The sequence below is a fragment of the Scyliorhinus torazame genome, chromosome 20 (genome assembly GCF_047496885.1).
Source record: "Scyliorhinus torazame isolate Kashiwa2021f chromosome 20, sScyTor2.1, whole genome shotgun sequence".
NCBI classification, from domain to species: Eukaryota; Metazoa; Chordata; class Chondrichthyes; order Carcharhiniformes; family Scyliorhinidae; genus Scyliorhinus; species Scyliorhinus torazame.
Window position 1 is genome coordinate 14415465 of NC_092726.1, and position 20420 is coordinate 14435884.

At 45.6% G+C, this 20420-nt stretch overlaps 1 protein-coding gene across 5 annotated transcripts in view; it reads left to right on the top strand.

Moving 5' to 3' along the window:
* The window catches only part of LOC140396887 (gamma-glutamyl hydrolase), a 32734-nt gene extending 14153 nt beyond the window's left edge, over positions 1 to 18581 (top strand). For 4 of the 5 annotated variants that reach the window (XM_072485721.1, XM_072485723.1, XM_072485720.1 and 1 more), the window contains 5 exons: positions 935 to 1073; positions 2342 to 2448; positions 9352 to 9445; positions 12876 to 13013; positions 14747 to 18581. In XM_072485721.1, the coding sequence (XP_072341822.1) occupies positions 935 to 1073; positions 2342 to 2448; positions 9352 to 9445; positions 12876 to 13013; positions 14747 to 14862 (594 nt within the window). In that variant the 3' untranslated portion in view covers positions 14863 to 18581. The remainder of the gene's footprint in view (positions 1 to 934; positions 1074 to 2341; positions 2449 to 9351; positions 9446 to 12875; positions 13014 to 14746) is intronic. The other variant, XM_072485724.1, reaches the window with a different exon arrangement.
* The last annotated feature ends 1839 nt before the right edge of the window (positions 18582 to 20420 follow it).

Below are 20420 nucleotides of genomic sequence, written 5' to 3' on the forward strand. Positions count from 1 at the left end.
TAAATTGCCCCTTAATGGGAAAAAAATAATTGGGTACTTCAAATTTTTTTTTTAATTACTTCTGTAGGGACTCCTCTAAAACCCAGAATTTTAATTACTTTACTTACCTTTCTTTGTGTTAACCTCTGAAGACAACTTGTTCCCCACTTCCCCAAGCTCCAAGCTTGTGAGAATTGCATTTATCCCATTTTTCACAGTTAAACTTTAAATCCAAAAAATAAATGTTATATTCCAGAACACACAATATTTGCAACAGGCTGGAGAATATTCCAGAGATATGGAGGAACAAGGCATATTGGGCTTTGGAAAAAAAGGATGAGAATTTTAAAATGGCTTTGCCTACCTGGGAACCAGTGCAAGGAAGTGAGCAGATTGGGTGATGGATGAACAGTATGTGGTGCAAGATTATTATTTTTTTATTCGTTCATGGGATGTAGGCATCGCTGGGGGAGCCAACATTTATTGCTCATCCCTAATTGCCCTTGAGGGAGCAGTTAAGAGTCAACCACATTGCTGTGGGCCTGGAGTCACATGTAGGTCAGACCAGGTAAGGACGGCAGATTTCCTTCCCTAAAGGACATTAGTGAACCAGATAGGTTTTTACGACAATCGGCAATGGTTTCATGGTCATCATTTGACTTTTAATTCCAGATTTTTATTCAATTCAAATTTCACCATCGGCAGTGGTGGGATTCGAACCCAGGTCCCCAGAGCATTTGCCTAGGTTTTTGGTTTCTAGTCCAGTGACAATACCACTACGCCACCGCCACCGCCTCCCTATGACACGAGCAGCAGAGTTTCGGATGATCTCCAGTTTACAGAGGTTGAACATGGGAGGCCGACTAACAGTGTGTTTGAATAGTCAAGACTGGAGGTAAATGTGGTTTGGATGATGATGTTTATTCTCCTTTATTTCATGCTGTTTCTATGTTAGGCGTTTGATGCTGGCGATTATTTTCCAATATGGGGAACCTGCTTGGGACTGCAGTTCCTGGTCGTTTGTACTGCTGGGAAGAACCTACTGACAAATACTGACTCAGAAAACATTGCTCTCCCACTTAATCTGACCAATGGTAAGAGTACTTTGTGACAAGAGGTATTCTGACCTGGGGATTACACTGTAAAGGGGGTTTGGTGGCAGTGTGTTGCATTTCAGATTAAAACAGATTTATATCAGATACCAAACAATAATGATTTGTGTATTATCTCAGCTGACTTGCAGGAGAATGCAGAGGAAGTGTTGTCAGACGTGTCCTCTTTCAGATGAGAGGTGAATGAGTCCTGCCTCCCAGGATAAGCAATTTGTAACACAGCAACATTTCCTCCTCAACTTGTATCACCTTCCAAAGGATGGGAACTGGCCATTTATCTGTTTGTGGGTTATTGTTGGCCACATTTAGCTCCATAACAATGGTTAATGCATTCTGAAAATAATTCACCGTGTGATGTGCTTTGAGATATTTCTATGTGACAAGGTATATAAAAATAAACACCATTACAGGAACGTTGAGGAAAATAGAGTGAGAGAAATATCAGTTTGCTCTGCACTAAGTTGCTTATGTGAGTCATAATTCAAGAATTCAGATTCAAGACGATGCCCCCTGCTGGGTTCATGGAAATGCCTTGTACTTATAGTAATAATCCTTATTAGTGTCATAAGTAGGCTTACATGAACACTGTAATGAAGTTACTGTGAAAATCCCTAGGTTGCCACACTCCGGCGCCTGTTTCTGTTTCTGCTGCTGTGAACTGCAGGGAGAATTGAGGCCAGACTGGGACTAAATTTACAGTTCAAGGCAGTAATGCGGGACTTGCCCTTCTGTTTCCCTCAAAAGCAATCCGTGTAAGTCTTTGATTGAATATCATAGAATCATTCCCAAAGACAACAACTGGCTGAGGTCAGCAAATCTATCTCTTTGGACAATGTGGACTTCTGATCAAAGGGCCAATGGGTCAATACTATCAATTAAAAAAGTTATAAACGTGTGTCCATTTGTCCACTATTGTTCTAATCGATCAAGTTTTTTCTTTTCATCAAAACATTCTTTCTCATTAAAGAATGATGACTGAGCATTTTAATTTAATTTTTTTTAAAATTTAAAATGCCAACTTCTCTTTAATTCCAATTAAGGGGCAATTTAGCGTGGCCAATCCACCTACCCTACACATCTTGGAGTTGTGGGGGTGAGACCCACCCAGACACGAGGAGAATGTTCAAACTCCACACAATGACCCGAGGCCGGGATTGAACCAGTATCCTCAGCACCGTGAGGTAGCAGTGTGAACCACTTCACCACCTTGCTGCCCTTAATTTTAACTCAATTTCTCTCTCCTCCCACAGCTGCTGCATCTAGTAAAATGTTTCAGAAATTTCCTCCAGATGTGTACAAGGCTTTATCCAACGAACCCCTGACTGCAAACTTCCATCACGTTTCTATTACCGTGAAGGTAATCATTTTCATATTGTTCATTGTAGCATTATATACAGTAACAAAGAGGGTGTAAAGATGCCTTAGAAAGAGGTGCAACAAAGGTTCACTAGATTGATTCCTCTGATATGGCCTATGAAGAGAGATGACTTGCTTAAAAGAATGAAAGTGGATTCCATTGAACCATGTCAGATTCTGAGAGGATTTGACAGAAGATGTCATTCAACAAAGGGTGTCGCTGGAAAAAGATTGAGATTGACCTTGCTAGCATGAAGGAAATGTTGCTTAGACTAGAGATTTCCAAAATAAATTAGATGAAAGCAAGTCACCAATTGTCGGACTGTTTTACGAAGAGAAGTGTTTGCTCCAAGATATAAGATGTACTGGAAGAGGGATACCCTGAGCAGCCGGGGTGCCCAGGCACCGACCGCCATCTTGCTGAACACCTGCTGACCATCCACCCCGGGTCCTGGTTCTACACGGTGGCACAGGCCGCCTGGGCGCCCCCCTCGGCACCGAACACCCCGCCCAACCGATAGCCACCTACCGGGGGCCACACTCCAGGCAGCCCCCAATGAGGGCGGTGCCAGCCAATGGTACCTCTGACAGCAGGGACGGGGGCCAGGACCAGGGGCACTGGCGGATAACAGGCCGGGGGTGAGGGGGGGGGGTAAGGCTGATGAGTGAGGGCAGGGAGTGTGGGCATCCAAAATGGCCACCCGCACAGATTGATGGGAAATTGGTCAACACAGGGACGCAGACAGACTGTAGCTTACAAATGTACAAGGGCTGCCGCCCAGACCGTGCAGAAACTGACACAGGGAAAAGGTCATTGAAAGGCCATCCCAGGACAATGGGCTGCAGGTAGAAACTGACAATATGTGGCAGACTTGGTGGCGTCAGTTTCCTTATTTGGGAAGTCCTACGTGCCTCAGACACTAACGGCCATGGCCGACAGAGACCCACCCCGCCATCGAGGTGTCCACTGCCAGTTGGTTGAGATCGATCAGGGTGATTGAGCCCTGATCGATCTATTGAACATCTACCTGGGACCGCCCAAAAGCACGCAAAACCTGCATGGGATAAAAGGTGCTGCGCAGCCCACCACTCGCTCACTCGAGCACCGACGGCAACAACAACGGTGATACCTGCACCAGCTGGGAAGGGGAACATCCACGCTATCCACAGAGGGACCAAAGCCGGGGACACTGACGACTGGCGACGGATATCCAGCACTGCCAGATGACGGATTCCAGATGAGGCCATATCTGCTCTGCATATGTTAGTCACCTAAAGTTAGGTTGGTCTTTCATGTGTGTTAGTTTAGAGTCCAACCTGTGTGTGTGTATGATTGGCTACTTTTAACTCTGTGTGTGTATTGAATTAGTATTATTGCATGCAGCTTGTGTGGTCATTTGTCCATTGTGTACGGGTTGGAGACACGCTGTGGTTCAGAAACTACAACAAATCTGGTGACCCTGGTGGTATTCGGCTGGGAGTTACAATTGTTGCTCCGAAAGATCCCACAGGACAGTCTTGGAGATTCCACCTGAGCCCGACTTAGGTAGGCAATTGACCCACATAACGGCTAGGATTGCAAGTTCATCAAAGGGAATATAAAGGTCTCAACTGCAAGGCCACCGCCCTAGCTAGGGCCAGTGCCCGTTACAGACACCGCTGGCAGCTACATCTCCCAGACTAATGTAGCCGACCTAGCTCAGTCCCAACACACAGATGATTCCCTAGGACTTTTCCTGAACCCCAATTCCCAGTCCCTTACGATATATGGGAGGATAGGCTGACCATACAGCGTCGAAAGGGCGGGATTGATGCAGTCCCTACCCAGGACCGAAACCAGCTCATATACCAATCGCATGATGGACACGGGAACCAGGGCTTGGAGAACACTCCGGATCACCATTATGTTGGTGGCCGGAACTAAAGGAAGATGTCACTCATTACATTGAGGATGGCCTCATTTGCGACTAGAATATTCCCGACCCCACAAGGGGACACATAGGACACACTCGTCCTGTGGACGGTTCTTAGATGAATCCCCATGTGGATTACATCGACCCACTCCCACCATGCAGAAATGGATTTAAGGATGTAGTGGTTATCATTGACACCTTCACAAAGCAGTTCCCACCCGCAATGCAACCGCCCCACAACCACTCACACTCCCCAGACTCCCTATTGGACATGGGACCAGGCCAGACGGTTGGCCAGATTAGCCGAACGATCCGAGGACCAGGACATGGTAACCCTGAACCCAATGAACACAAGCAGCCGGCAGACGCGGGTCAGCCGACCAGGGGAGGTAGATGAATCCATGGATGAACCTCCCAAGGGGGTATTACAAGAACAACTGCAGAGCGCAGTGTTCTGAGTTGTGTAGAGCACAAACATTCTGAGGTGTCCAGATGATGACAATCGGACGCCTCCCAATAAGCATGGCACACGATTTCTGATGGAACCTGCCGCATTATCTGTGCTCCATGCACGCACGTCTTCTTTGTTTGTGCGCTGTACCCTCGTCTCGCTACCCCCTCTTGTCCCTGCATGTTATTTGCAATTTAAACTGTCCCTCGCCTCTCACTGATCAGACTCTGAGAGTACCTTCATCATCAGCTGTCATGCTGAGCTGTCTTTCCGCCCACGGATAACAGACCACCAACCTTTACTGTATTGTGTGCCTGCCACACAACACCACAAACAACTGTTATATTCACTACCGTAAATGCATATTGTTCCAGCTTAAGCAGGTACCATGGTCGGCGCAAGCTTGGATGGCCGAAGGGCCTGTTCCTGTGCTGTATTCTTTGTACGTACACCGCCCCTCCCCCCCCCCCCCCCCCCCCCCCCCAGTGCATTTCACTCCCTTACCATCTTCACCCCCCCCCCCAAACCCCTCCCCATTGCATTCTTGGTGGTTCTAACTGGTCTATTCAGGCCTAGGAAGTAGCCCCTTCCTAGGAAGACATATGCATCCTGTTCTTCAACACACTCGTGTAGTGGAGTAACGGCATTTGCCCCGCCCTACCCGGGGACCCCACACATTCTTCGTCCGCAAACTATACGCACTTCTCTCACCCCTAACCCCTCCTGCCCTCCGACTCCCACTATCTGGAATGGCTACTTACAGTACCAAACACTTGGGCACTCTCAGACCAAAACCGTTGCCCCACACTCATACAGTAAAATGTATTGAGTGACTCAGGTCAGAACTCATCCTCTTCTACAGAGGTCCCTTTGGATCGATCCCACATGCTATTTACGCTTAGTAACCCTATGGTGATTGCTGCTGTGAAGGAATGGGGCTGCCTTACAATTCGGCCGCCCCTTCTCAGGTCAGACCTCTGTGCTTCTGGGATGAAACCGTATACAGCTGGCCGTCCTGAAGTCCAGCTGGTTCAGCCAGACCTAAACCAGTGTATGGTTGGGTTAAGAAGGGGGTGGTCGAATGCAGGTTCCAACCACCCCAAGCCTCAGCCAAGAGGAGGCTGTGTTGGGTTCGAACATGTTTCGGTGAAACGAGAAAAGGGGGCGAGGTGTTCACGGATGGTGACAATATGATAGAATGAACGCAGACATTAGGTGTGTGGTAATAACAGAAACTATACTTATACCCCGAACACCCAGAGTCAGCAACCCCAGGATGTCACCTGACAGATGGGGGACGCAAGGCCAGAATTTAGTCGGATGATTCCTGGGATTGGGGCTCTGACCTTCAGAGACACCACATTGTTCAACTCCGCCCCCACCTGGCTGTCATGCTGAGTCTGTCGACCTTGAGCTACCTCATCATCCTCACGGTCCACTTCCGTAGGTGGACAGCAGGGATCACAAAGCGCCAGGACATGGGATCCATGTTTACTGCACGGGCCCCTTTAATTCAGCCAAACCAACGATCCCAGGGGACGCATACTTATTTTGCATTGAGTATCCAGGTTGACATGTATATGACTTTTGTAGAACTTTAAATTCTTAAGGCCAGCCTGTTTACATTGATCTCCACTACCGTCTGTCTGTTCTGCAGTTTGTACCGGACAGTATTCTTTCACTTTTTGATTAGGTTTTTGATATTGTCCCACCTCTGCATTAGACTGCCAATTATATCTTACAGTATGGACACTTCCATTTGTCTAACTGTATTAGGTCCGTTCTGGAATGTATATTTATATTTGTCGTTGTTATTCGTGTATTATGTATTAGGGAGTTGTGCATGTAGAGTTTGGGTCTTACCTGTCGGACACAGGTGACTGGGATGCAGGGCAGTTATTGGTCCAGAGTGTGTGATCCACCGCGCTTCGCCTTAAGGTTCAGGAGGGGGAATCTGCGGACTTCTGGCCGCTTGCAAAGATCGATGGGACATTCGGCACCACATGGACACGGACAGGCTGCAGCTCGCAAATGTACAATGGCTGCAGCCCAGACGGTGCCTCGGGACATCGCGGTTGAAAGCAGGAGGGGGCCATTCGGACCCTCGGGTTTGCTCCGCCATTCGCTCACTCACCACCAATGGCAACAGCAGTGATACCTTCACCAGCCAAGGAGAGGAACATCCACAGAGAGACCAGAGCCAGAGACACAAACGGCCAGCAACAGACATCCAGCACTGCCAGACTACTGATTCCAGATGAGGCCATATCTGCTCTGTACTTCCCAGTCACCTGGATGAGCAGTTATGGTCATTCTTGTCTCTTAGCTTGGAGTGAATCTTGTAAGTGTGTGTTAACTTTGTGTGCATGCAATAAACTATAACCGCATTAAACAACTTGTGTGGTCATTTGTCCAGCGTATACGGGTTACAGATACACACTGTGGTTTAGAACATAGAACATTACAGCGCAGTACAGGACCTTCGGCCCTCGATGTTGCGCCGACCTGTGAAACAACTCTAAAGACCATCTACACTATTCCCTTATCGTCCATATGTCTATCCAATGACCATTTGAATGCCCTTCGTGTTGGCGAGTCCACTATTGTTGCAGGCAGGGCATTCCACTCCCTTACTACTCTCTGAGTAAAGAACCTACCTCTGACATCTGTCCTATATCTATCTCCCCTCAATTTAAAGCTATGTCCCCTCGTGCTAGACATCACCATCCGAGGAAAAAGGCTCTCGCTGTCCACCCTATCCAATCCTCTGATCATCTTGAATGCCTCAATTAAGTCACCTCTTAACCTTCTTCTCTCTAACGAAAACAGCCACAAGTCCCTCAGCCTTTCCTCATAACATCTTCCCTCCATACCAGGCAACATTCTGGTAAATCTCCTCTGTACCCTTTCCAATGCTTTCACATCCTCGCTATAATACGGTGACCAGAATTGCACGCAATACTCCAAATGCGGCCGCACCAGGGTTTTGTACAGCTGCAACATGACCTCATGGCTCCGAAACTCAATCCCTCTACCAATAAAAGCTAACACACCGTACGCCTCCTTAACAACCCTCTCAACCTGGCTGGCAACTTTCAGGGATCTATGTACATGGACACCGAGATCTCTCTGCTCATCCACACTGCCAAGAATCTTACCATTAGCCCAGTACTCAGTCTTCCTGTTATTCCTTCCAAAATGAATCACCTCACACTTTTCTGCATTAAACTCCATTTTCCACCTCTCAGCCCAGCGCTGCAGCTTATTTATGTCCCTCTGTAACTTGTAACATCCTTCCGCACTGTCCACAACTCCACCGACTTTAGTGTCATCTGAAAATTTACTCACCCATCATTCTACGCCCTCCTCCAAGTCATTTATAAAAATGACAAACAGCAGTGGCCCCAAAACAGATCCTTGTGCTACACCACTAGTAACTGGACTCCAGTCTGAACATTTCCCATCAACCACCACCCTTTGTCTTCTTCAAATGCTAACAATGTGTGTGAAAATATAAAATAATGAAATAATGGGCTGGTTTAGCACACTGGGCTAAATCGCTGGCTTTTAAAGCAGACCAAGGCAGGCCAGCAGCACGGTTTGATTCCCGTACCAGCCTCCCCGAACAGGCCCCGGAATGTGGCGACTAGGGGCTTTTCGCAGTAACTTCATTGAAGCCTACTTGTGACAATAAGCGATTTTCATTTTCATAATCCTGAATTACACCCTTCAGCAAGGTGTCGGGATAGAACTGTCTTCAAGGTGAAAAGGCAGCGCAATTTACAATTTTTACATTTAATAATACCGAAGTGTTAACTATGAGTATGACCTTTTTAAAAGTAACAATGGAGAATCTATTGTGAATGTGTGTGTGTGGGGGTGGTGGTGGTGCAGGGTCTTGTGAGTCAGCCATTCTGTAAAAATGGGTTGCCGGAAAAAAGGCAAATGGATAAGTGGTTAACCATGACATCTCTTAATTCGCTCTTCACATTGAGGGCTGTGAAGCTTTGGAATTGTGAACCCGAGAGGACTGTGGACACTCAGTCAATGAGGATGTTCAAGGGGAGACCACAGATTTTTAGGGGACCAAGCAATAAGGGAATCAGACGAGGAAGTGGAGCTCCAATTTAAAACCGGCCAAGCTCCCACTCCAATTTCTCATGTGCTTATGTATTAGAAATGGAGCAGGACATGGAAATATACCAGCCCCAGGATCTGCATTTGTGCTCAAATCATGGCATTACTTCCACAGCAATTAGAATTTGGAGAACAAAAATATTATTCAAGCACCTCTGCACGATTCAGTATTTTCAGGAGTGGATGGGAGAGAATTGTACGGGTTGAAAAGAGGAGGATGCAGTCAGTGTGAGTCAGTGAATGACCAGTCAGAACAAGTTATTTTTCCACTTCTTAGTTAAGGGTGAGGCAGACCATTCAGCCCGTTTCAGTTTATCCATCGAGAAAGACCCTAAAGTCCCTTTGCCAGGGCAATTTATTTCCTTTATTTGCATTCTAATTTGACTGCTCTTTTATTCGACAGGCATTTCTGGAAAATGAGAAACTAAGGAAATTCTATTCAATCCTGTCCACTAATCATGACAGAAAGGGCGTGGAGTTTGTGTCATCTATGGAGGGTAGGTTGAACAGTTGTACAAATCATATAACTGTGGCAGGAACATTATATGACAGCGCTGTATCATGTACAAAGAACACTTTGTGTTTGTCTCATTTCTTTGACCACCATTTGCAGATGAATAGGCCATCATTCCAAACAAGGCATCCACAAGGACACTGTTCAGTTAGTTGTTACAGTCATCTGTTTTCCCCTCATTGTTCTATGTAAATATGAAGCTCATTATAGAATCATGTTTCGGTTCTTTCAGCTCGATACATTTTTTGCCACTTCATTTAATTAAATTTGTCACATTAGCTCACACACATCCTCTTCCTAATCTTTTGCAGAGGTTTGGCAAAGAGGAAGCATCATAGATTGTTCCTTTTATGCCAAGTTTACCCCCCGCCCCCCTCACCACCACCACCTCAATTTTAGAAAAATCGTCATCCTCAGGCCCTAGTTGTGCAACACTTGTGTCTTTTTTTGTGTTATTTGTTTAAAAATATTGTCACTTTGCTGAGTGACATCACTGGATGATTGGGTCAAAGGTAACATCAGGTTTCCAGTAACCTAGAACAGTGATATTGTTCGTATTGCGAACTGATCGCCCTCCCCTCACCTCCCCCACCACACTCCCTCTCCACCTTCCTGAATTGCATGCCTTTATAAAGTCGGCAACAGGATTCATCATGGGTATTGAATTTACTGAAAGCAAATCAAGCACCTTGATTCTCACCATAAAGAAACAAATTCCAGCTCAATTTTTAAAAAAAATATAGCTCCAGCTCATCCTTCCAGAATTTGGGGGCCGTTCCCACAGAACCTTAACCTCCACCATCTGGAAGGACAAGGGCAGCAGACACATGGGAAGACCACTATCGACAAGTTGCCATCCAAGCCACTCACCATCCTGACCTTGAAATCTATTGCCGTTCCCTCATGGTCGCCGGGTCAAAAGCCTGGAACTCCCTTCTTTTTTTTTCCTTTTTATAAATTTAGATAACCCAATTATTTATTTTTTTCCAATTAAGAGACAATTTAGCATGGCCAATCCACCTAACCTACACATCTTTGGGTTGTGGGGGTGAAACCCACGCAGACACTGGGAGAATGTGCAAACTCCACACAGACAGTGACATAGAGCAGGGATTCAAACCCGGGTCCTCAGCACCGTAGTCCCAGTGCTAACCACTGCGCCGCCGTGCTACCCCTGGAACTCCCTTCCTAACAGCACTGTGGGTGTACCTATATCACATGGACTGCAGCAGTTCAAGAAGGCAGCTCACCACCTTCTCAAGGGCAATTAGGGGTGGGCAATAAATGCTGACCTGGCCAAAGATGTTCACACCCCATGAACAAATGTAAAGGCCCTGGATTAGCTGCAGAGTTTGGAATTAATATTTGTGTTAGTCATCCCAAGTTCAAACTGTAAAATGCATGTTGATTGCAATTAACAGCAGAGCAAATGAAAGTGACAGAGCATTGTGGATGTAGGTGGTTGGACCAGCATGAACCCAGTTTTTTTGTGATTGTATTGGACGTCCTCTTCATCCCAGTAACTCAGTTGTGATCGGCATTGAAACAAAACCCAGAGAAATCACAATTACAAATCAGTGCAGCATGTTCTCCAGAATAAAAAAATACTAGTATACGTCAGGAAAGCTAACATAAATGCATGCTTCCATATCCATCACATCAAGTTTAACCATGAGTTACCCCAGCCGCAGCTGACCATGGGTAATGATTGTGGGTGTTTTGTTGACGTTGACTGCAGTTAAACTCTGGAAATAGTCATTGACCTCCTTGCGGGACATTTATATCCCAAGGAACTTGGATTCCAAGGTCTGCCTTGCTGAAAACCTTGAACATTTTCCTGGATCTACCTCCCCTTAATAGTAGTACAAGTGGAAATGTCTATATGAAGTGGTTTTCAGTTAAGATATGTCCATGGGCATGGGTATAGTCACTTCGTCACAGGGATAGATTCAACATGTGGAGGAATTTTTAGCCACAGGAATCAATGGCAGGCTCTCAGTTGATTCCAATGAATAGGTCAGCCCATTCTTCGGGGTGGCAGCCCCAGTTATTCTCATCATTCTTCAATGAGGAGTACAATCTCCCACTGAGCACTTATTCACCTTCTCGGCAAAAGATTCACAGCATCAAGCAGGGACTTCACAGAAGTTCAACTGAAAGGGAAGGAAACCCCTGTGGGGTAGGGCAAAGATTGTACCATATCTCTACTGTTTCTAACAGTTCACAAATTATATTTATTTCTTCGTTTTTATCCAGTGGAGATCAATATTCTCTCTCAGCTGGTGCATGGCCACCACCTGTCCAGAGGTTACAACACTGTCATTCACAATTCATCCCCTTCAAGATGCCACATGTGCAAGGCCACGCATTAAAATGTAAAGCTGCTGTGCACTGAAATGAACAGACCACACGTAACCAAAAAATTAATTAAACAGGAGATGTTGATGGAGACTGATATTTCACAACTGCTGCCATTCCTTACTCCGATGATACAATGAGAGGATTGCCAATGGACATTTCAGAACACTTAATTCAGTCTTGGAAGGTAACAGTTCGGAGCAGGCTGGGGTAGATCTTGTATTACCTGTCACTTGGGAGAAAAAATATATTATTTTTTTAAATTTCAAGTGCCCAATTCTTTTTCTTCCAATTAAGGGGCAATTTAGCGTGGCCAACCCCCTACCCTGCACATCTTTGGGTTGTGGGGGTGAGACCCGCGCAGACACGGGGAGAATGTGCAAGCTTCACACGGACAGTGACTCAGGGCCGGGATCGAACCCGGGTCCTCGGCGTGTGAGGCAGCAGTGCTAGCCACTATGTCACCGTGCCACCCTAAAAATAGATTGATAAAGCGAGGAGGGTAACTGTAGCATGGATGAAGCAGGAGGGTGACTGCTGGGGATAGAGGATGGATGAAGCAGGACACTGTGAAGCAACTATCTTTTATGCCGGGTAATGTGCATTTTGTTCAGTAACGACTGGCAATTCCCTCAAGGTCATTGGCATTGTCTTAGGAAATGGTCTTTTTAATGAAGGACCATGTAACTGCTGTTCAGGTGCAGCTGTGTGTTATTGTGCTGACTCTTGAATACTTTTATTTCAGCTAATTTAGTCAACCGGGGCCAACTCACTTCCTCAGTTAATCTGACAGTCATTCTTCCTCTGAGGATTGGTAACTGCTTATGAACTCCTAGCTCCTCACAGGGTAGAGAATCCTGCAGAGAATGACTGACTTTTTTCTTACGTTTTGAAAAATCACTTTTAATTATGACATCTCAGCTGACCCATCACTAATAATTAACAATCTATAATAATAAATATGTATGGAATGGTGGAAATGAATGGCATCTTGTGTCTGGCTAACATTCTGAACAGATTCCTAATGAGGATCTCTAATTTGCTAACCATTGCAGGTATCCTATATCCTTTCTATGGAGTCCAATGGCACCCAGAAGTTAATCGATTTCAGTGGCAGCAGAATAAATGTTTCCCACACTCACCGAAAGCTGTTGAAGTCTCCTTTCTCATGTCTGATTTTTTCGGAAATGAAGGTACTTCCTTGTGGTTGCAGAATTCTCACAGCACAGAAAGAGGCCTGAGCACTTGCTGTGTTTAAAAAAAAAAAAAAAATTCTTTGTCTCTTTTGGTTCTCTTGTCAATCACCTTAAATCTCCGTCCTCTGTTGGTAATCCATCCGTCAATGGGTACAATGTTTCGGAGGGTGACAGTTTTAAAGTCATGGGTTTTTGAAAAATGTAGGGCAGCATGGTGGCACAGTGGTTAGCACTGGGACTACGGCACTCAGGACCAGGGTGCGAATCCCGGTCCCGGGTCACTGTCCGAGTGGAGTCTGCACATTCTCCCCGTGTCTGCGTGGGTTTCACCCCCACAACCCAAAGATGTGCAGGTTAGGTGGATTGGCTACGCTAAATTGCCCCTTAATTGGAAAAATTATAATTGGGTACTCTAAATTTCAAAAAAAGGTTTTGAAAAATGAAAGTTATCCTTTTGTGCGATAGCTGATCATTTTGAGGTGGATGTCAAAGGAATTTGCACTTTGTTGCTGCCCTTCTACCTGGACAGAGAATCCTCTCATCCGTCTCAGTGTGGAGTCTGCCTTGCAGTGAGTGCATTCTGCACTCTTCGGTGAGAATTTGTGAAATGAAAATCCACTGAGATTTTGTCAACGTTCCCGGTAGCCTATTTGTTTTCGGGAGTAATTAAGTTTCCCACTTAGGAAGATCTAGGAAGATCCAATATGTACTTCATCAGGTCAGTCGTAGGGACGAAGGAGTTTGGAGGCAGGATCCCCCTTGGTTGAGGAGGGAAAATGAATTAGTGTTTCGTTCCTGATCATAGGACATAGAACATACAGTGCAGAAGGAGACCATTCGGCCCATTGATTCTGCACTGACCCACTTAAGCCCTCACTTCCACCCTATCCCCGTAACCCAATAACCCCTCCTATCCTTTTTTGGATACTAAGGGCAATTTAGCATGGCCAATCCACCTAACGTGCACTACTTTGGACTGTGGAAGGAAACCGGAGCACCCGGAGGAAACCCACACAGACACGGGGAGAACGTGCAGACTCCGCAGACAGTCACCCAGTTAATTTTCCAGTGATCCTGCTGGGAAGTGCTTGGATGCTGACATTGGACGACAGTTGGATCATACTCGACTTTGATAGCCAAACAACCTGCTGCCACTCAGATACTGCGATTGAAAGATAAGACAGGGTTCATGGGGGAGAGAGAGAGAGACAGTGCTCCTGCGAATCGATCACAAGGTGACAAACTGATGATTATGACAAGTGGGTGTGTTGCTGTCACATTCCGGCGCTTATTCGGGTAGACAGAGGGAGAATTCAGAATGTCCAATTCACCTAACAGCGGGTCTTTTGGGATTTGTGGGAGGAAACCGGAGCACCCGGAAGAAACCCACACAGACACTGGGAGAACGTGCAGACTCCGCGCAGGCAGTGACCAAAGCCAGGAATCGAACTTGGGACCCTGGTGCTGTGAAGCAACAGTGCTAACCACTGTGCTACCATGCCACCATAAAGTACCCAATACTTTTCTTCCAATTAAGGGGAAATTTAACAGGGTCAACTCACCTACCCTGCACATCTTTGGGTTTGGGGGTTGAGGCCCACGCAGACACGGGGAGAACTTGCTTCCCGTTGTCTGATGTGAACCAGCTCCCAGGGTGAAAGTCAATAGTGTTTAATATGCTGCACAATCAGTTTCCTTGTTACTGATCAGTTTTATATATTTGTTCACAGCCCGGAAGAGCTTCCATCGTTTCAGAAACTCACAAGAAGAGCGTGCAGCTCTGATCTATAACTACAGTCCACGCTATGTGCCTACATCCAGCTACATCCAGATCTACTTTTTCTAAAGAAATGCCAGCAGGGAATTATTTGGTGCGGGTAAATTTAAGTGAATTCTGGCAGGGGTGGGGGGGGCACGGTGGCGCAGTGGTTAACACTGCTGCCTCACAGCTCCAGGGGCCCGGGTTCAATTCTGGCCATGGGTGACTGTGTGGAGTTTGTCCATTCTCTCTGTGTCTGTGTGGGTTTCCTCCAGGTGCTCCAGTTTCCTCCCACAGTCCAAAGATGGCAGGTTAGGTAAATTGGCCACGTTAAATTGCCCCTTAGTGTCCAAAGGTTAGGTGGGGTTCCGGGAGTAGAGTGAAGGTGTGGACTTAAGTAGGGTGCTCTTTCCAATTCTATGGTTCTAAGTAGTGTGGCTATCAGCTGCAACCAGAAACAGGGTGTGAACTTAAAGCTTGTACATTGCCTACCTCTCGTGCTGCAAATAAATGTTAGTTTTAGCATCGAACAAGGTTGTAATTTGTCAACTCGGAAATATTACTTGCATAATTTTAAGATTCTTAAGGTATTTAACCTTCTTTTATATCACCTACATTACAACAGATTTTAGACTGAAATGTTCTTAATTGTAAAGCACTTTGAGATGCCCAGTGGTTGTGAAAAGGGCTATAAGAAAAAAGTGAGTCTTTCTTTTATATTATACATCATTTACATTATCCATACAATTATGTATCGCTTCTGCAAGATCTGACTAAATTGTTTCAATAAATATTCTTTCCACAAGTTGGGACCTTAGGCTTTTTAAAAATAAATTTAGAGTACCCAATTTTTTTTTTTTCAATTAAGGGGCAATTCAGCGTGGCCAATCCACCTAACCTGCACATGTTTTGGTTGTGGGGGTGAGAGCCATGCAGACACGGGGAGAATGTGCAAACTCCACATGGACAGTGACCCGGGACCAGGATCGAACCCGGGTCCTCAGCGCCGTAGGCAGCAGTGCTAACCACTTTGCCACCATGCCATCCTGGATCTCACGACTTTCAATGCACTGATTTTGAAAGCCCAGGAATTTTGTATGCAATTGCAGGAAATATTTTTTCGAATGGGTAAATCCACAGGTTGCTGAAGGTCAGTTAGCAAATTGAAGCAGAAATGTCCTCCTTTTCTCGTCGATTCTAATTCTCATTCTATCTAAACACCTCACGCGCCGAAAGTAAAACCAACTTGTGACAGGCAAAGAGAGGAAAATACACAACAACAAAAATCAAGAGGCGTCAACCTTCCCTCACTGCCTGAGGTGTGGTGACCCTCAAGTTCAAACACCAGTCAGTTCTCTCTCTCTCAAAAGATGAGAAAAGCCTTTGCTCCTCGGGTACTATGGCACCTTTCACTTCATTTCAGTCAGATGGTGAATTCTCAACCCAGTTGTTTTGCATGGCTCGCCTGTCCCTCCGCTGGGGAACCCACCGTAGGGTCACCTCAAGCAGGACCGCGAGACCTCGCCGGTGGGAAGGATCAGAAGACCCCGCCCCAGTATTCTTCATTGGGTACCTCAGATTCTGATGGAGTCTGCTTTTTCCTCTCCTCGTCACACTGATGTAATGGCGAGAGAAGAAATGTGATCATCAGCCAGGATCAGAAGCAAGGGATGAACTTCAAGCTTCCGGTCAGTTTTTCCTGCTCGTGGGCAGAAGTGGAGTTTTAGCATCTACCAAGCAGCTTAATAATCAACAAATTCATATTCTACCTTTGCTGGCAAAGTGGAGATTGCGAGGTGATGCAATAAACGTGACCAGACTGTTTCCAGTAATTGAGTGTGACAAGAAATAATTAACACAACATAAATGGAAGAGATGTGGGATGGAGAGCAGAAAAACGTGTTGCCCAGAGAGTTTGTGAGGCTGTGGAATGCTTGATTGAGGCTATTGATTGAAGCAGAAACTCATTCAACATGTTTTTAATATATTATTTCAGGAGAGGTGGGTGTCGCTTTCAAGGCAAACATTGATTGTCTACCTCTTAATTGCCCATTGAGCTGAGTGGATGGCGAGGCCATTTTAGAGGACAGTCAAGAGTCAATCACTGTGCTATGGGTCTGGATTCACACGTAAACCCAACCAGATAAAGTCCTTCCCGAAAGGACGTTGGGGAACCAGGTGGTTTTGTTTTTTATAACAATCGGTGATAGTTTCATGGTCACCATTGCTTGAGACTATCTTTATGTCCCAGATTTATTCAGTGAATCGAAATGTCAGCTGTCATGGTGGGATTTGCACCCTTGTCACCAGAGCATTTGCCTGGACCTCTGGATTTCGATTCCATTGACATTACTGCTGTGCCACCATCTTCCCCATTTTAAGAACAGACTGTGTGGGTGGGTGATTGGCAAAAAGAAGAATAGGATTGGAGAACAAAGCCAGCAGATGGAATTTAGACAACTCGCCTAGAGAATAGTCACCAACATTGACTGAACTTCCATCATTCCTCACCATTGCCTGGCACTGAGTACTGGAAGGCAGGAATTGCAATCTGGATTGGGGAGACTGCAGTTAAGGCACAGTAGGTCAGTGCATCAAATGTGGCAAATGGAAGATTTTAGGAATATTGGCTCCAAAATATTGGGACAATTTAAGGGCTAAAAGCCTGGGGTCATAGTGTGTTTGACAGCAGTGGTCATGTTTTTAAGAAGGATTTTGTGTTGCCAAGGCCTCGGAACCTCTCGGAAACAGTAAGTGAAATTGACCAGAGGAATGTGGTTTGACTGGGAAGGTCCCTGGGAAGGTAATGTGCTTTGCAGTCTGCAGAGATAATTTGTTTTCCATCTTGGGGAGATGAGGTCATTGCTGGGCGCAGACCAGGAATGCACAGAGGCAATTAGTTTTGGAGAAGCTTTGGGAAAGAGAAGAGGTGAATTCTGACTTGTCTGACACTGAGTCCACAATTCTGTCACAGTTTTGAAAGAGTAATAATCTGCAAAGCAGAGCAGTCTTGTCTGGGGACAAGGAAGAAGCTGAAACACGACTGGTGAACCAGATCTTTGAAGATATTCAGCCAGAGTCTAAAACAGTTCTAACAGGAGTCAAACCTGTTTTATAAAGCAAGTAATACGATAGGCCATGCTAATTTTAAGATAGATTGAGAACTGTATGTTACTTTTCTTATTTTTTAATGGGAAATTGAGTGGTAGTGTTGAGGGGTAATTGTAAACTTCTTTTTGGGTGTGAAGTTAGAAGGTTGTCATGTGAGTGTCCCTTTACAAAAGGTTTTTGTTTTATCACGTGTCTTCAGTGAAGCCATTTTATGGGCAGAGCTGAGCTGTGGCTGTGAGGTTTGTTTTACTTTCACTTTCATTTTGACTGCTGTGGACGACAGACAGAGAAAATAAGTGTTTTGGCCTGTCTCTCTCTATTTCCATTTTAAATATCTGTTCCAGTAAAAAACCCATTGATTATAACTGCCTGCTCTGGCGACTTAAAAGATATAGTTTTCTTTGCGGAAGGGTTCAAACCTGCTGGTGAGACGGGGTCAGAATCTCGGGGAAAGCCAGTCTTATTCAAGTGAGAATGCAGAGTGCTGGCCCATGCCCTTGAAAAGGGGTTTTTGGTTTATGGGATTTTTCTTTTAAATTGGAGCAGTTAAGGGGGAATTCATTAAGTGTTATCTATAAATTCCTGTAGCTGTGTGGGGTCTTTATGTTTGTAATTGATAAAATTGATAAAAATTCTTGCTGTGTGTTTATCTAAATGTTAACTAAGTTCTTCGAATAAAGGTTGTTTTGATTGAAGTGCCTGGGAAGACTGATGACTCACACCTGAAGGGAAGGCTCTTGTGCTCATCCTAGCCAAATTCAACATACAGGTTGTAGATCAGGCGGACTGCATAATATATTTTGGAGTTTCTAACCCCTGACCCATAACAAAAGTTTAATATTGAATTCATAATGATGATTTGTTTTAGAAATACGAAAGCCATGTTTTTTCATGCAACCACTCCTGGAGCGAATCATTCTTCCCGCACAGCCTTAAAATGAACTAAAATATACCAGTCACTGTTGGGGTCTGGTCTGGGATCATAATGAAATCTGGGTGTGTTGGCCAACATCCATGCCTTCTATCAGAAGTTTTTTGCATCATGGTAGCATAACGATTGATAGCCCCATTCCTGCCTACATCAATTGGTATGCAGTGGGACAGTAATGACATTGTAATTAGTAGATGCACCGTTTTTAGTAGCTGCACAGGAATCCTTGGTACTGTGCACCAAATGAGGGCACTCACCCACACTCAATTGTAACTGTATTCTTGGAGACAGGATTGAAGCACCCAATGATGGAGATTGGAAGTGAGCGTAATCCTTTTCCTGTACTCTAAATACCTGAGCTCGGATGATCCACAGGACCTGGGCAAATTGCTGATGGTCGACCAGCTGCAAGAGCAATTTATTTCAACCTGGGCTCGCGTGGACCTGATGCAAGGAGGAGGGAGTATTTCTATCTGATTTCACGCCACTCTGCTGGCCAGTGCCCTAAAGATGACCTTCAGCTGGAAGGTCAGCATTGAGCCGTGCGGTACGTTAGGTGATTTTTGCGGGTTGCACCCCGCCAATTCCATTGTGCAGACTCCCATATAACCATCTCTTGTCTTTTCCATTTGTGCGTAAATTATTTGTGATCCGTCAAGTGAGGTGTGTTACTTCAGGAAGGTAGCGTGACTCCATTTCCAGGCCATTGAAACCTAATTACATGGATTTCTTCGCAATTTGACAAAGAGACTGAAGCATATGCACCTGACACACAAGACCAACTTTGAATGTCACTTTGCTGGCAGCATGGGACTAAAAAGATCTGATGCACAAGTTGTACTCAAGAAACCATTGATTGCTTAATTCAATGCAGAAGTTTTTTTTAATAGAAACATTTTATTGAGGTATTTATGGTTTTATAACAATAACAGAAGAAACAGTGTACATACAAATATAAACATAGTGCAAAAGCCGCCTTCCTCCCTCGCAGGTCCCATCTTTACTAACCCCTACTCTAAACTAAACTAACCCCCAACGACCCCCCCCCCCCTTCTGCTGACGGTTAATTTTCCCTAAAGAAGTTGACATACGGCTGCCACATCCGGACGAACCCTAACATTGACCCTCTCAGGACGAACTTGATTTTCTCCAGACAGAGAAAGCTAGCCATGTCAGTTCGCCAGGTCTCTGACTTTGGGGGCTTTGAGTCCCTCCAAGTTAATAATATCCGTTTCCAGGCTACCAGAGAGGCAAAGGCCAGAACGTCTGACTCTTTCTCCTTCTGGACTCCCGGATCTTTCGGCACTCCGAAAATCGGCACCTCTGGACTCGGCGCCACCCTTGTTTTCAACACCTTGGACATGACATCCGCAAACCCCTGCCAGAATCCCCTCAGCTTCGGACATGCCCAGAACATATGGACATGGGTCGCTGGTCCTCCCGCACACCTTGCACACCTATCTTCTACCCCAAAGAACCTGCTCATCCGGGCCACTGTCATGTGAGCCCGGTGAACGACCTTGAACTGTATGAGGCTGAGCCTGGCACATTGATGTGGATGCGTTGACTCTGCTCAACGCGTCCGCCCAGAGACAGTCCTCTA